The sequence below is a fragment of the Hipposideros armiger genome, unplaced genomic scaffold (assembly GCF_001890085.2).
Source record: "Hipposideros armiger isolate ML-2016 unplaced genomic scaffold, ASM189008v1 scaffold_118, whole genome shotgun sequence".
In the NCBI taxonomy this organism is placed as follows: Eukaryota; Metazoa; Chordata; class Mammalia; order Chiroptera; family Hipposideridae; genus Hipposideros; species Hipposideros armiger.
Window position 1 is genome coordinate 586,212 of NW_017731468.1, and position 14,511 is coordinate 600,722.

The 14,511-nt window shown below is 40.7% G+C and overlaps 1 protein-coding gene across 6 annotated transcripts in view; it reads right to left on the bottom strand.

Annotated features, from left to right (window-relative positions):
• Nucleotides 1-6,099, bottom strand: part of PLEKHH2 (pleckstrin homology, MyTH4 and FERM domain containing H2) — a 92,352-nt gene extending 86,253 nt beyond the window's left edge. For 4 of the 6 annotated variants that reach the window (XM_019647908.1, XM_019647909.1, XM_019647907.1 and 1 more), the window contains exon 1: nt 5,938-6,099. In XM_019647908.1, the coding sequence (XP_019503453.1) occupies nt 5,938-5,981 (44 nt within the window). In that variant the 5' untranslated portion in view covers nt 5,982-6,099. Of the gene's footprint in view, nt 1-4,632; nt 4,723-5,593; nt 5,701-5,937 lie in introns of those variants that run through there. The other 2 variants (XM_019647905.1, XM_019647904.1) reach the window with 2 other exon arrangements.
• Nucleotides 6,100-14,511: the final 8,412 nt, after the last annotated feature.

Genomic DNA, 14,511 nt, shown 5'->3' on the forward strand with positions numbered 1-14,511 from the left:
AACTTGTCTGTTCCCCTTTCCCCAATTCCCCAGCACTGTTCCCATCCCCCCAATTTCCCAATAAAAATCTTAAAAAAAAAAATATTTGTTAATGTTTTATCAGGCCATTTAATAAATGGCTTATAATGTATTTCTGAATTGGTCTTGCTATGAATGGATAAAATTTGCATTAGGAATGGATCCTCTGGAGAAGCCAAGCCCCAGTCATGTAATATATGACTCTCAGCAAAACTCTCAGAACCCTAGGACAGAACTGCAGTTTAGTGTACTAGTCTATTCTTTTGTTTTACAAAAATATGTCTCCCTCACATATTAACCAAGTGTATTTTCCAAATATTTAGTGTAATATAACCCCTTCCTAAATCTATACCAGTTTTTAAAACTCACAAAAGATTATTTTCCTAGCATATTGTTTTGCTTTTAAATCAGTTTTCAAATTAATGCTTACGTTTTTCACTCAATAATTTAGAAATAAATATAAGCAAAGTTGTCCTACAAAGGCTACAACTTTATTAAGGGCAACCCAACCATCTCAAAGCCTCCAGAAGCTCCTAAATTCTAGCCCTAAGTTAAGGGAAACTAATAATTACAGAGGTGAAATGGTTCTCATTTCATTTCTTTGTGTTTATAGAAACTTCAGTCCATTTTTTTCTGAGTTTTTTCTCAGGATATTATCCCCGTTAATGACCTTTCTCATTACCCACATTAGCATTTATGATCAATGATGTAGGAGTAAGTAATACAGTTTGTCAGCCACACACTTTTTCTCAGTTTTACTGCTACTTCATTTCTGTCCTCATTAGCTGTAGAATGGACAAGAAAATATGAATAAAATATTAAAAATAAAAAGCAGTCCTGAAATGGACATCCTTAAGTCTTGAGCCATGCATATCATTGCAAGAAATACAGGAATACTCTTCCATCTTAAGCAACAAGAAGAGTCTTTTTCGTTGCGCTACATATAAAATAACTTGTTTATGTTCTGTAAAATTTCCACAGCTTTAAAAATAACAAATATATTTTTTAACAAATGAAAATCAGTGTAATGCACCATATGAATAGAATAAAAGACAATGGTTGCAGAAAAACATTCCACAAAATCCAACACCTTTTCATGATAAAAACACTCAACAAATTAGCAATAGAAGAGAGCTTCCTCAGCTTGAACAAGAGCATCTACAAAAAGCCCACAGCTAACATCATACTTAGTGGTAAATGACTGATCCACCTAAGATCAGAAACAAGACAAGGATGTCCACTCTCGCCACTTCTAGTCAACACTGTACTGGAGTTTCTACCCAGGGCAAGAAAGTGAAATAGAAAGCATCCAGGTTGGAAAGGAAGAACTAAAGTTATCTCTGTCTTCAAATGTCATGATCTTGTACATAGAAAATTCTAAGAAATCCACAGAAAAAAACTATTACAACTATTTAAGTTCAGCAGTTTCAGGAAACCAGATCAATATGCAAAAATCAATTTTTTTCTATACACTAGACAGGAAAAATCCAAAAATGAAATCAAGAATATATTTCCTTTATAATAGCATCAAAAAGAATTAAATACTTAGGAATAAATTTAACAAAAGAAGTATAAGACTTGTACTCTGAAAATTATAAAATATCATTGAAAGAAATTAAAGACCTAAACAAACGCAAGACATCCCACCTTCATGGGTTGAAAGACTTTATATTGTGAAGATGGCAATACTTACAAATGGGTATACACATTCACTATAATCCCCATCAAAATTCCAACTGCATTTTTTTTTTGCATAAATTGACAAGCTGGTCCTAAAGTTCATATGGAAATTCAGGGGACCCAGAATAGCCAAAACAATTTTGCAAAGTTGTAGGACTCACATGTTCCAGTTTCAAAAATTACTACAAAGATCCAGTAATCAAAACTGTGTGGTACTGGCATAAAGACCGACATACAAACCAATGAAATAAAATTAATTAAGAGTGCAAAAAACACATTTATAATCAATTGGTTTTTTACAAGAGTGCCAACAGCATTCAATGGGGAGAGAATTGTCTTTTTGTTTGTTTTATTTTGTTTTTAGCTGAGCCATCCTGCCACCTGTTGGCAGCTCAGTGGCAGCTCAGCTCGGGCCGGGAATCAAACAGCTGTTGCTCAGAGCTCACACTTTTGAACGAGCTTTTAACGAGAATTGTCTTTTGAACAAATGTGCTACACAACTGAATATCTATATGCAAAAGAAAGAATTTGGACCCCTCGCACAACTAATACCATATATACACATCAACTCAAAATGGATCAAAGACCTAAATATAAGAGCTTAGCTCTAAATTCTTAGAAGAAAACATAGGCATAAGTTTTTGTGACCTTGGATAGGCAACAGTTTCTTAGATATGATGTGTAAAGCATAAGTAATCAAAGAAAAAAAACCAGATAAACTGGACTTAATCAAAATTTAAAACTTTCATGCTTCAAAGGACATCAACAAGAAAGTGAAAAGATAACCCACAGAATTGGAAGAAATATTTGCAAATCATACATCTGATAAGGGACTTGTAAAAGACTCTTACAACTCAACAACAACAAAAACAATTAAAAAGTAGGCAAAGGATCTAAATAGACATTTTCTAAAGAAGATATACAAATGGCCAATAAGCACTTGAAATGATGCTTAACATCATTAGCTATAAGGGAAAATGAAAATCAGAATCACAGTGACATACCACTACACATCAAATAGGATGGTTATAATAAAAAAAAGGCATGTAATAACAAGAGGATGTAGAGAAATTGGAACTCACACATTGCTATAGGAATGTAAAAATGGTACGGCTGCTTTGGAAAATAGTTTAACAGTTCCTCGAAAGTTTTAACATAAAGTTACATATGACACAGCAACTCCAATGCTAAGTATATACCCAAGAGAACTGAATACATAAATCCACACCAAAACTTGTACACAAATGTTCATAGCAGCATTATTCAACGAGCCAAAAAATGGAAACAACCCAAGTGTCCATCATCAAATGGCTGGATAACCAAATGCGGTATATCCATACTGTGAAATATTATTCAGTCACAAAAAGGGAATAAAGTGCTAATATGTGCTACAGTGGATGAACCTTGAAAACATTACCCTAAGTGCCAAACGAAAGAAGCCAAAACAAAAGGCCACATGTTGGGCTGGCCGAGCGGCGCGTTGGTTAAGAACTGGCTTGGAATGCCAGAGGGCCCCGGTTCGGATCCCACATATGAAGGCCAGTGAAATTGCCCTCTGCAGCTAAGATGGTTAACGGCAGCCCAGGACCTGGAGCTGGGCTGCCGTGGGTCCCCGGCAACGGCGTAGGCTGCAGTCCCCTGCTACAGTGGGCTGTCATAAGCTACCGTGTGTAGCCAGCAGCCACTGTGAGCGGCCGTCCAGAGGCCAGCGGCTGATCTGCCTCGCCGGGGAAGAGCACAATGATGGTACCAACTTGGGCCAGTGAAGCAACGTCCTCCACAACTAGACTGAAAAACAAAACGACGGCAACTTGTCTTTTCCCCTTCCCCCAATTCCCCAGCGCTGTTCCCATCCTCCAATTTCCCAATAAAATCTTTAAAAAAAAAGGGCCACATGTTGTATGAAATAGGTAAATCCAAGAGACAGAAAGTAGGTTACTGGTTGCTAAGAGAAGGCAATGGCAGTCCATTTGGCGTTTGTTTTTGGAGTGATGAAAATATTGTAGAATTAGTGCTAATGGTTGCACAACCTTGTGAATACACTAAAAACCACTAAACTGTATACTTTAAGAGGATAAATTTTATGGTTTGTGAATTATATGTCATAAAAAAAGGGCATATAGTATTTACAAATGAGTAAAGAAAAAGTAAAGGTTTAAGTGGTTGTATATTAACATTTACAAATTTAACGATCCATTGTCTGTGGTTATCCATCCCAAGAATTTCACCATTAATGCAAATAATTTAGAGGTAATTGTTAACCTCCAATACGACAAAAAACAGACCTATCTTTCCAAGAGTACTTTGCTATGAAAATGACACAATATATAAATTTTAAGTTAAGCATATCCAATTATGCTAATTACCTATTTTACAGTGGAGTGAAACCTTCAGAATATTATTGGCATTTAATGTCTGCATTCCCTATTAATAGGATCATAATTAAAAAAAATAGAAACCACAGATTGGTTGGCTAGCGGTCTACCCTAAGGTCTAGACACCTGATTTCTTCATTTCACTCTGTAACTTCAGTTACTATAAAGTACCGTTGTGCTAATGCACCATCTTGAGTAAAGATTGTAATTTGAACAACAGCCACCATCCTTTTGCATTACCACTGATTTTATAAAACCCAACTATATCGCTTTGGGAGCTATAACCACTTGCTAAATAAATGTCATTTCTAGATTGTGAAAGCAATCTGTCTTCATTCACTGCAGCAGACAGGAAAACGTCTTGGTTTTCCAAATGCATGCTCCCCCCCCCCGCCCCTGCCCCCCCCCATGGCTTTTGGAAATATTTATTGACACAGAATTAACTGTTTACAACTGTGGACTGAATGCTCTTTTCTCTCAATCTTTGACTTCCTGTTTCTCTTCCAAATCCCAAAAGGGAAAGAAAAAGACAAGAACAAATTCATGGACTTAGGCTTACCCTGATGAAGCTCAGGGTAGCCACTCATATCCTTTAATTCTCTCCTCTTAAGGAACAGCTTAAGTTGGCCAGGTAACTTTTTCTTTTATCCTAAAGCAGAAAAGACGTCTTTCTTGACCACACTGAGGCATGCCCTGTTTAAGCAACTTCACGATCACCTCCCAGCCCCGATGGACAAAGCCTGCCCTTCGATGGCACCGTGCAGAACAGCCATGCTCTTCGCTCCACAGCTCCTCGGGGGCACACAACGCTGTACCGTCCAGGCTTGCGACTGGCATTTTCACAAAGACAGCAGTGACTTGCAGGTAGCACAGCACTAGAGCTTTTATAGCATAAATGGTTCAACTTCTCTTCCCACTGCGTTTCGCACATCAAAATCTGTGGCTTGAATGTTGGGTCTTTTAAAAAGTGGTCTAATAAACTTCAGGGACAGTGCAGTTTCATGGCAGGTCACCTAAGGGCGCTTTGACATTCTGCAATTCCAGGTGCAGAAAATGGTTCAAGTTTTGAGAAGTTTCGGCCCGGATATCACAGTGGGGTTCCCAAGAAGTCAGGGCCGAGCCACAGCATCCCTAACTGCGTGGGCCAGTCGGCCAGGCACGCGGGGCTCCCGGGTGCGTCCCCCTGAGAGCCCGCGCCACACCACAAACCCAGGCCCTTCTTTTTTCAAAGAAAATGTCACGGGAGACCAGGGGACGAGGAACCGCCAGCCACAAGCCCCCAGACGAGACCCCTGTTCTGGGGGGGCGGCGAGGGGGGCAACGTCTGAAGGCTGCGGATGGAGGTGAGTCCTGCGCCAGCCCGCTCCATCCCCGGGGTCCTCGCCCTCCAGCTCCGCCCGCCACCCCCAACCTCTACCCAGCGAGCCCCCCGGGACCACGCGCTCTCAAGGGGGCGGGGATCCCCGGGCATCGGAGGCGCTAAGGTTGTCCTTTAGCTCCGGCCCTTCCCATCCGCCTACCTCTGCTACGCGCCCCCGGCGGCCCAGCCCGAGGTCCCGGCTGCGCTTGGTGCCGGGCTCCTGGGGGCTCTCAGCCCGCGACCGCCTCACACCGAGCCGAGCCGGGATCGGGCGGGGGCAGGGCACCGTCTCCTCCCGGGGCTGGCGGCAGGAGTCGCCAATCGGAGGTCCCAGCCGAGAGCCATACGTCACCTGAGGGTGTGGCTATGGCTTTGGCTCCTCCCAGTCCGTACAGCCGGAGGGAGTTTTGTCCAGGAGTGTCTAGCCTTCGCTACACCTCGAGTCCAGAGCCTGTCGTAGCAATCACCTCCTTTCCATTCCCTCTGCCTCGACTAGGCACCCACCTGTTTGCTCTCCCAGCCTGAAGTCTCTCCTCTTGCCAATCCATCCTTCACCCTCTGGCCAGATTAAGTGTTCTCAAGTACAGTTTTGATGCACACCCTGCCAAAGACTTTCATTGGCTTCCTTTTGCTTAAATCATCAAGAACAGGCAGCCTCGTCTAGTATTGAAGGCCTTCATCCTATTTTTTTCAGGCTTCTTTTTCACAGCTGCCCTTCACGCACCTAAGACTTGTGCTCCGCTCCAGGAAAGTCCTTTTGGAATGTTTACCTACTATTTGCTACATCCACCTTAAAACGTTCTAAGTCTCCTCTAAGACACAGCTGAAATCATCTTCTCCATGTGACCATGCTTGTGGCCCCACCTCTTCTCTTGTTTCTGCTCCGAGCATTTAGGTTTTTTCCTCCTCTTGGCTCTTAGCTCATTCTGCTTCATGTGGCGCCCCTTATCTCTCCATGAGATCCTGAGCCCTTTGAAACTATGAATTTGTTTTCTTTCTTTTTGAATCCTCTTCAGCACCCAGCACAGAGCGTTGCATAAGTAGACGAGTGATCATTTTAATCGAGTTGGATTTTATATCTCAAGAGGGGGCATCTGGAGAGGCCAGTTTCAGAGAGAGAGAGAGAGAGAGAGAGAGAGAGAGAGAGAGAGGGAGGGAGGGAGAGATATGAATGTGTTATGGTTAAGCCTTCCCCAGGTTCACAAAGCTAGGCCAGACAAATTACTCTCTCTGGTTCACAGTTNACGAGTGATCATTTTAATCGAGTTGGATTTTATATCTCAAGAGGGGGCATCTGGAGAGGCCAGTTTCAGAGAGAGAGAGAGAGAGAGAGAGAGAGAGAGGGAGGGAGGGAGGGAGGGAGGGAGAGATATGAATGTGTTATGGTTAAGCCTTCCCCAGGTTCACAAAGCTAGGCCAGACAAATTACTCTCTCTGGTTCACAGTTGGCTGGCCAGTAGAGGGTGTCAGAAAGCTTTTCCCATTACAGTCTCTTTTTTCTTTTCTTTTTAAGCTCATCTCACCTAATATAGAAAAAGCACAAAGAAGATAAAGATTTACGAAGTTCCTTAGAGGGAAGGCAATAAGTGAATATGACTAAAAGGCCAGCAAGCAAGTATCAGGCTTCCATATTTCTTCCAGATGAGCACTAATTTTGGACTGGATCCCAGACTACCCCCACACATCGAATTCCTTTTGCCTTCTGTAGGAGCTGATGATGCATATCATATGAAAAATTGTCTCCAAACAGTTTTGGCAAACAAGCAGGTTGGACCAGGCTTATTTTACAGAGCACACAGGAGTTAAATAAACAGAGTTTAAGTAACTTGCATAACTTAACACAGCAAATCAGTAGGGACCAAGGAACTAAGAGCAGGAGAAAGAGAGAAAGAATGCCAAAATAGAATCACTTCCGTTTGTGAGTCAGAATACTAAATAGACTAAGAGAGCTGAGTGAATAAAGTCACTTATGAAAAGAAGCTTTCTAAACACGGCTACCACCCATGTTAGGCTCAGCCAACATTTACTTACTGTCACCTTTTTCTAGAAACATGACAAACTAAATTTGTTTGGCTGTGGAGAATACAGTGGGACAGCATCCTGTTTCTGGCTGTGCTAAGAAAAATACATGGTACAAAGGAATATTATTTAGCAATAAAAAGAAATGAAGTACTGATAAATGCTGCAACATGGATAAACCTTGAAACTACTGTGCTAATTGAAAGAAGCCAGCCATAAATGGTCACATGTTGTATGATCCCATTTACATGACATGTCCAGAATAAGCAAATTAATAGAGACAGAAAGTAGATTAGTGATTATGAGGGCTTGGGGAGGACAGGAGTGATGGCTAAGGGGAGAGAAGTTTCTAAGGGGTGATGAAAACATTTTAAAACTTGTGGTGATGATTACACAGCTCTGTGACTATACTTCAGGCCATTGGCAACTACAGCTTAAGTGAGTGAATTGTATGTTATATGAAATATCTCAATTAAGCTGTTCTAAAAGAGAAAAATACCTGTTGAATTTTATGTTTGTTTGTTTTTTTTTTAAGATTTTTATTGGGGAATTGGGGGGATGGGAACAGACAAGTTGCTGTCGTTTTGTTCTTCAGTCTAGTTGTGGAGGACGTTGCTTCACTGGCCCAAGTTGGCACCATCATTGCGCTCTTCCCAGGTGAGGCAGATCAGTCGCCGGCTTCTGGATGGCCGCTCACTGCGGCTGCTGGCCGCTCACGCTGGCTGCTGGCTACACACAGTAGCCCATGGCAACCCACTGCCACAGGGGCTGCAGCCTACGCCGTCGCCGGCGACTCACGGCAGCCCAGCTCCAGGTTGAACTGTTGTTCAGCATCTTAGCTGTGGAGGGCAGTGTCACTGGCCCTCATATGTGGGATCCGAACCGGGGCCCTCTGGCATCTCAAACCAGTTCTTAACCATCAAGCCACTTGGCCAGCCCGAATTTTATGTTTTTTATATTAAGTATCAGCATTGGAAAATATCTCTGGCCAGTCCTCATGAGTGTTTGTGGCATTATGTATCTTTGTTTCGTAGTATTTACCTTAGTTGTAATACTATACTTATTTGTGATTATTTGGTTGTCTGTTTTCCGCATTAGACTGTAATGAGAGTAGAAACTGTCTGGTTTTCCTCTTTACTATATATCTAGCATCCAGCACAATGCCTGGCATGCTGTCGGTATGCAATAAATATTTGTTAAATGAATGAATGAAGGTAGCAAGAGATACATATTTTATTAATTACTTAAAATATTCCAGGCACTGTACTAGGTTCTGAGGAATACAAAATGAGCAATGTAGACACGGTTTCTGTCTTCATGGAGCTGTGGTCTAGGGGGAGAGATGCACATTCACTAACTATTCACACAAGTAAATATAATTACAAATTGCATTAGATGTTTTGAGGGAAAAGCACGAGATGCTATGCAACTGAGTAATAAGGGGATCTGGCCTGGTCCTAGGAGTTGGGAAGGACTTCTTTGAGAAAAAGACAGTTGAGCTGAGGTCTGAAGGAATTAGCCAAGCAAAAGCAAAGGGATAATAGTAAGAGCATCCCAGGTCATGGGAACCACAGGTGCCAGGCCCTGCAGTGAGGAGGGGCCTGAGACATTGGAGACTGAATGGGGCCAGTGAGGCAGAGGCACAAGGAGCAGGGCCTAGAAAAGGAGGAGGCAGCGAAAGAGGGCCAGGCAGCCTGGGGCCTCAAAGAATAGAATTTCTCAAACCTCAATGGGGATCTTGTTAAAATGCAGATTCAGACTCAATAGATCCGGGATGGGGACCAAGATTCTGCATTTTTAACAAGCTCCAGGGACACACTTTGAGTAGCAAGTCCATGAGGACATTATTCCAGGAGTACTGGGAATCCACCGAAGAGTTTTAAATAGGGGTTCGATAATATCAGATGTGGCAGGAATGCAGAGAGTGGATTGGAAAAGAACAAGAGTGGATTCAGTGGAGCAGTTGGGGAACTATTTCAGTCATCCTGGTGGAAAGATGGTGGCAGCTGGATAGTGGCGGTGATGGACAGAAGCAATGGGTCACCAAAGCTGTGCTTTAGGAAGCTCTATTTAGCAGGGTGCAGAGACTAGCTAAGAGAGTGAAAGATGGTGAGGAGGCTAAAAGAATAATTCGATGAGCATCTGAACTAAGGCGATGATGGTGAGAATGAAATGGAGGTTATGGAGGGAATTAAAAGACTCTGGGTGGAATAAAAATAGTAAACATGTGGCACTTACAATGCATTGGGCACTGAATGGATGAAGGTGGTGTCCATGAGGGAGACTGAGTCATCTTGCCCAGCTGGAAGGAAAGGTTTGGCAGCAGTTGACAGTCCAATTGTTTAGGTTGCCATAGAGGCCTGGGCATAACCTTGATTAAGGTTCTCGGCAGACTCTGAAAGAACTGATAGCTGCTGGCCGTCCATCTCTCCATAGCTGGGCTCTGAGTCCTGGGAAAGGGGTTTTGGGTAGTGGTGAAATTTTTATAATCATAGGATGAGTCATTTAAAGAACCATTTAAAGGAGCAATTGGTATGAGCAGGAGCCCAAAGAATAAAAGAACGATTAAGCTGCTGAGCAAAAGAAAATGAAAGGAATCATTTATTTCTGAGAGAGAGAGAAGAGAAGGGAGGGACCAGTAAGGCAGAGAAAGGCAGCAAGATAACAGAGAGCTGTCATGGCACAGGGTGACAGGGCAGTGAAAATTCCCAAGGGGCCATCCCAGAGACATTTAAGAACAGGAAGTCTGAAGTGTGATTTTCGGCTGTTTTTTCCATGGTGCCCAATGTGGTTCCTCCCCAAATCTCCTGTAACATCTGTAACACTCAAATGCTTTGTGTATGTAAGCAAATGGGACCACATTTCAAGTCTAAGTTGATGCCTAGGGCAGAAACAAAACATAATAACAGAAGCCCTGAGGCAGACGTGACCATAAGGACGTTAGTGTCCAGAAAAATCCCAGAAATCTTAGGTGTGCCTTACTTCTTCCACAGCTATGGAATTTGGCTGGGCTACAAGGAGTAGAGAGTGTGCCAAACTGATCTAAATCTCAAGGGATGGAGAGGGCCTAGTTGATATCTGGTTGTTTAACTTTCAGTATATATATACCGGGGGTGCTAAAAAAATGTATACACATGACTTGTATTCATCTTTTGTTGTCGGTATATATTGTGTATTACAATTTTAATGCAGTTTTCTTCTTTCTTAAATGTGTTCGCATTTTTTGGCACCCCCCCCCATATATATACATATAAAGCCTAATTAGGTTTATTATTTTTTGTTTTTCTTTTTTTTTTTAAGATTTTTTATTGGGGAATTGGGGGAAGGTGAATAGACAAGTTGCTATCCTTTTGTTCTTCAGTCTAGTTGTGGAGGACGTTGCTTCACTGGCCCAAATTGGCACCATCATTGCGCTCTTCCTGGGCGAGGCAGATCAGTCGCCAGCTTCTGGACGGCCACTCACGGCGGCTGCTGGCCGCTCATGCTGGCTGCTGGCTACACACAGTAGCCCATGGCAACCCACCTGCCGTTGCCGACGACTCTCGGCAGTCCAGCTCCAGGTCGAGCTGTTGTTCAGCATCTTAGCTGTAGAGGGCAGTATCACTGGCCCTCATATGTAAGATCCGAACCAGGGCCCTCTGGCATCCTAAGCCAGCTCTTAACCAATGCGCACTCGGCCGGCCCTAAGTTTTTCTTTTAGAAATAACACCAAATGAAGAAAAGTTGAAAGAATAAGAATAGTACGTAGAAAACCCATCTAGACTATCCATATTCACTTTACCCATCTCTTTGGCCTCATTTGCTTTATTAAAGTTCACACCCTGTAAGTCCTTTTTACACCCACTTACTGAGACTTCATGGTTCCCCATTGTGTGTGTTCATCTTAGCTGCAGTAAGCAGTACATCCGACTTGTTCAGCTGCACGCGTGTTCCCGGTGGTCTTCTGAGGGAATGGACAGAAATAGATATTTCACCCAGACTTAGCTGAAGCCCTCACCACCCTGGACATGACCTGCAACTCAGGAACCCTGTGCACATCTGAGAGCCCTGTCTCTACCTGCACAAGCTAATTTGAGCTCCAATATTTCATTGAAGCCCTTCAGTGTTGGGTTTATTTTGTTTCCATACGAATGAGGTTCCTTGAGATTTAAACAAACAAACAAACAAACAAAAACAAAATTTAACCAGTTTTGTATTTTTCATTGGCAAAATTGTTTTCTAGCCAACACCTATCTACTCCTGCTGAACAACATTTAAGTGTTGGCTACAAGAGGAAAACTCTATACGGAGACACTCTAAACTTTCTTCCCTCTCCTTGCAGAGGGAACATGATTAGCTTTGTATAAAAACATTTTTATATTTGTAGGGAGAGGTGGTTTAATAAGCTCATCTTTGGGCAAGGAGGGCTAAGGACTTCAAAGGTCTCCACAGACCAGCTTGAAAAGTTTGAATGAACTTTTCTTTGGGTCACCTTTACAAACCTTATAAGGATTTCTCCCTCTGTCTTGTCATTGTTTTCCTGAGAATTGCTCTGTTTAATTTCATCTGCACCCCATTGGGAGATTCTGTTTAGCTCTGGGTTAGTGACAATTAGCCTTTGGCCAAGCTCTGGAGACACAAAGTTAGCTAGCCAAGCACCATCCTAATAGACCATTGTGTTCTGGGAGGGGAGAGGGGGAGGTAGGGCTGTTTGAATATAAAACTGCGCCTCTTCCAGGTTAAACATGTGCTGCCTTCGTGTTTTCTCTTGTGGATGGAAAAGGGGCCACATATTAAACCTGACAAGCTCAGGAGACTGAAAAATAAGCACATAAGATGGTCTGAACATAAAAATTCCTAACTAAAAGTGGAGTCGTGGCCAGTAGTCACCTCCTTGGCCTGTAGCTTCCTTAACAAAGGTCAACCTTTACCTTAAGTGAGCCTGTCTGTCTTCTTTTTTGCATCTAAGATAACATACCCTTGCAACATCAGAGTAATCTCTTTTTCTGGACCCCCCAGGGGGCACAACCCACCACACCAGAGCAGGCATCTACAAAATTCCTCATTGTTATCTTGTTCCCCAAATACCATCTCTACGTGCTGTAAAATGCTACTAACTATGCTGTACCCACCAATGTAAAAGAAGTGTGTGTCTCTCCATTTTACTTTTTATCCAATCCCAGAGATTTCCCTGCTTTGCTTTCTCCCACCCCTTTAATCTATAACCAATGGATTTCATGTAACCTTCCTCCTTTGATTCTAATATATAAAATAAGTTGCAAAATGACCATTTTCCAGAACCTTTTCTCAATGCATTGAGACTTTGCTTCCTGGCAATTGTCGCCAGTTTGGCTCAAGTAAACTCTTATAAATTTTCTCTTAGGCTGGGTATTTTTCGTTGACATTCTTTATATGCTAACTGGTACACTAAACTTTCTGACTGTTACAACTTAGTCCATTTAGAATGAAGTGGCCAGTGGGGGGAAATTTTGACATGAACAAAGTTGTTCATTTGAGAAGTGCATCAGAACAAAAAAAGAATGAAGAAACCTCCTTATAGGAATTGATTGTCTTGTATGTTGAAAAGAGAGAAAATTTTGTTTAACCTAGGAAATATCCCCTCTTTGGTTTTTGTACTTTGGGGATTAACGAGACCTGATATTTTAGTTGATTGCTTGATAAAATTGTAAAGGATTCAAGTTATGTCAAAACCAACTGCATATCACTCTCTTTGGTCTGTGTATATGTAAAATTTACTTTTCTATATTTAAATTTTCTTCCCTCTCTTAACAGAGAGAACATAATTAGCATTTTATAATAACAATTTCATATTTATCTGCAGCTGGCTCCCTCACATTTTTTGTTTTCTTTCCTCTCTATTTTCCTCCTCTTGGGAAACTTTAAAGATTAATTAATTTTAAGAAAGCAATCAGTTGTTATGTTTTCACTCTAGGAATAGTCAAGATAAGCAGTCAAAAATGTCTAGAAGAAAAGTTATTAAACTGTGTTTCTTCTTGTTGACACTAAAAAGCATATTTACGTAATAGCCTGCATAACAGCTATGAGATAAGAAGAAAAGCCTCTAATTTTAAGATAACAGCAGAATTTTTGTCATGATTGTGTCTTTAAAAATTAGTATACCATATAAAAATAATGTCAACATTATTTGATTTGTTCAAGACCAGGGTTAAATTTCTTGTGATTCAAATTTCTCAAGTTTCCAACATTGGTTTTATGAATTAAATCAATCAATCACCACTGTTTTCATAGCTTGCTTTAAGTAAAAAATTATATGTATAAAATTGATTGAACTAAATGAAATGATAATGAATGTCTATTCAAAGGGTTTAATTTTATGAAATTCTTATAAAGCTACAAATCATAAGGAGTTGATGTGTCAGCTGAATTATAGTAATTTCCAAATCTTTAACTTTAAAACCTTAGAGAAAGGCTTAAGGTAATTAATACCCTTTGTATGCATGGACAGTTTAAAAAAAAACAAACAGATATAAAACATTGGTCACTAAACATAATTTTAAGTTACCCTTATCACTTAAATAGACAAGAGATTAACAAAATATGCAAATACATGTATATTTGGATGCTATCATACAGACACACACACACAATTTAATTTGTTAGTTTTAACTCCTCAAATTTGTTAAAATTACATGAAACTAGTGCTGAAGGAGAAAAAAAGTAGCTAAACAGATTTTGGTTTTCAATTCTCTAGTTGTCTTTTGTGTCTGAAGAAAATAAAAGTTGGTTACTTTGGTTAAATATAGCAATTAATATAAATGTTTAATTACACTAGATAATATTTTTAAGAGACAAATATATATATATACAATGGTAATTCATGATTTTCTGTTTTTTATAAAGAAAGTTATAGTTTCTTTAGATGGTAAATTTATTATGATATACACATTGTTTTATTTACTCAATTATTGAGGTAATTATATTTTAAAATTATAATTAAATGAATCAAATTAATACCTATTTATATATTTATATATCTGTATATGTATGTGGAAATGAATACATATAAAGATATATCAATAAGTCCTTTACTGTAGGTTG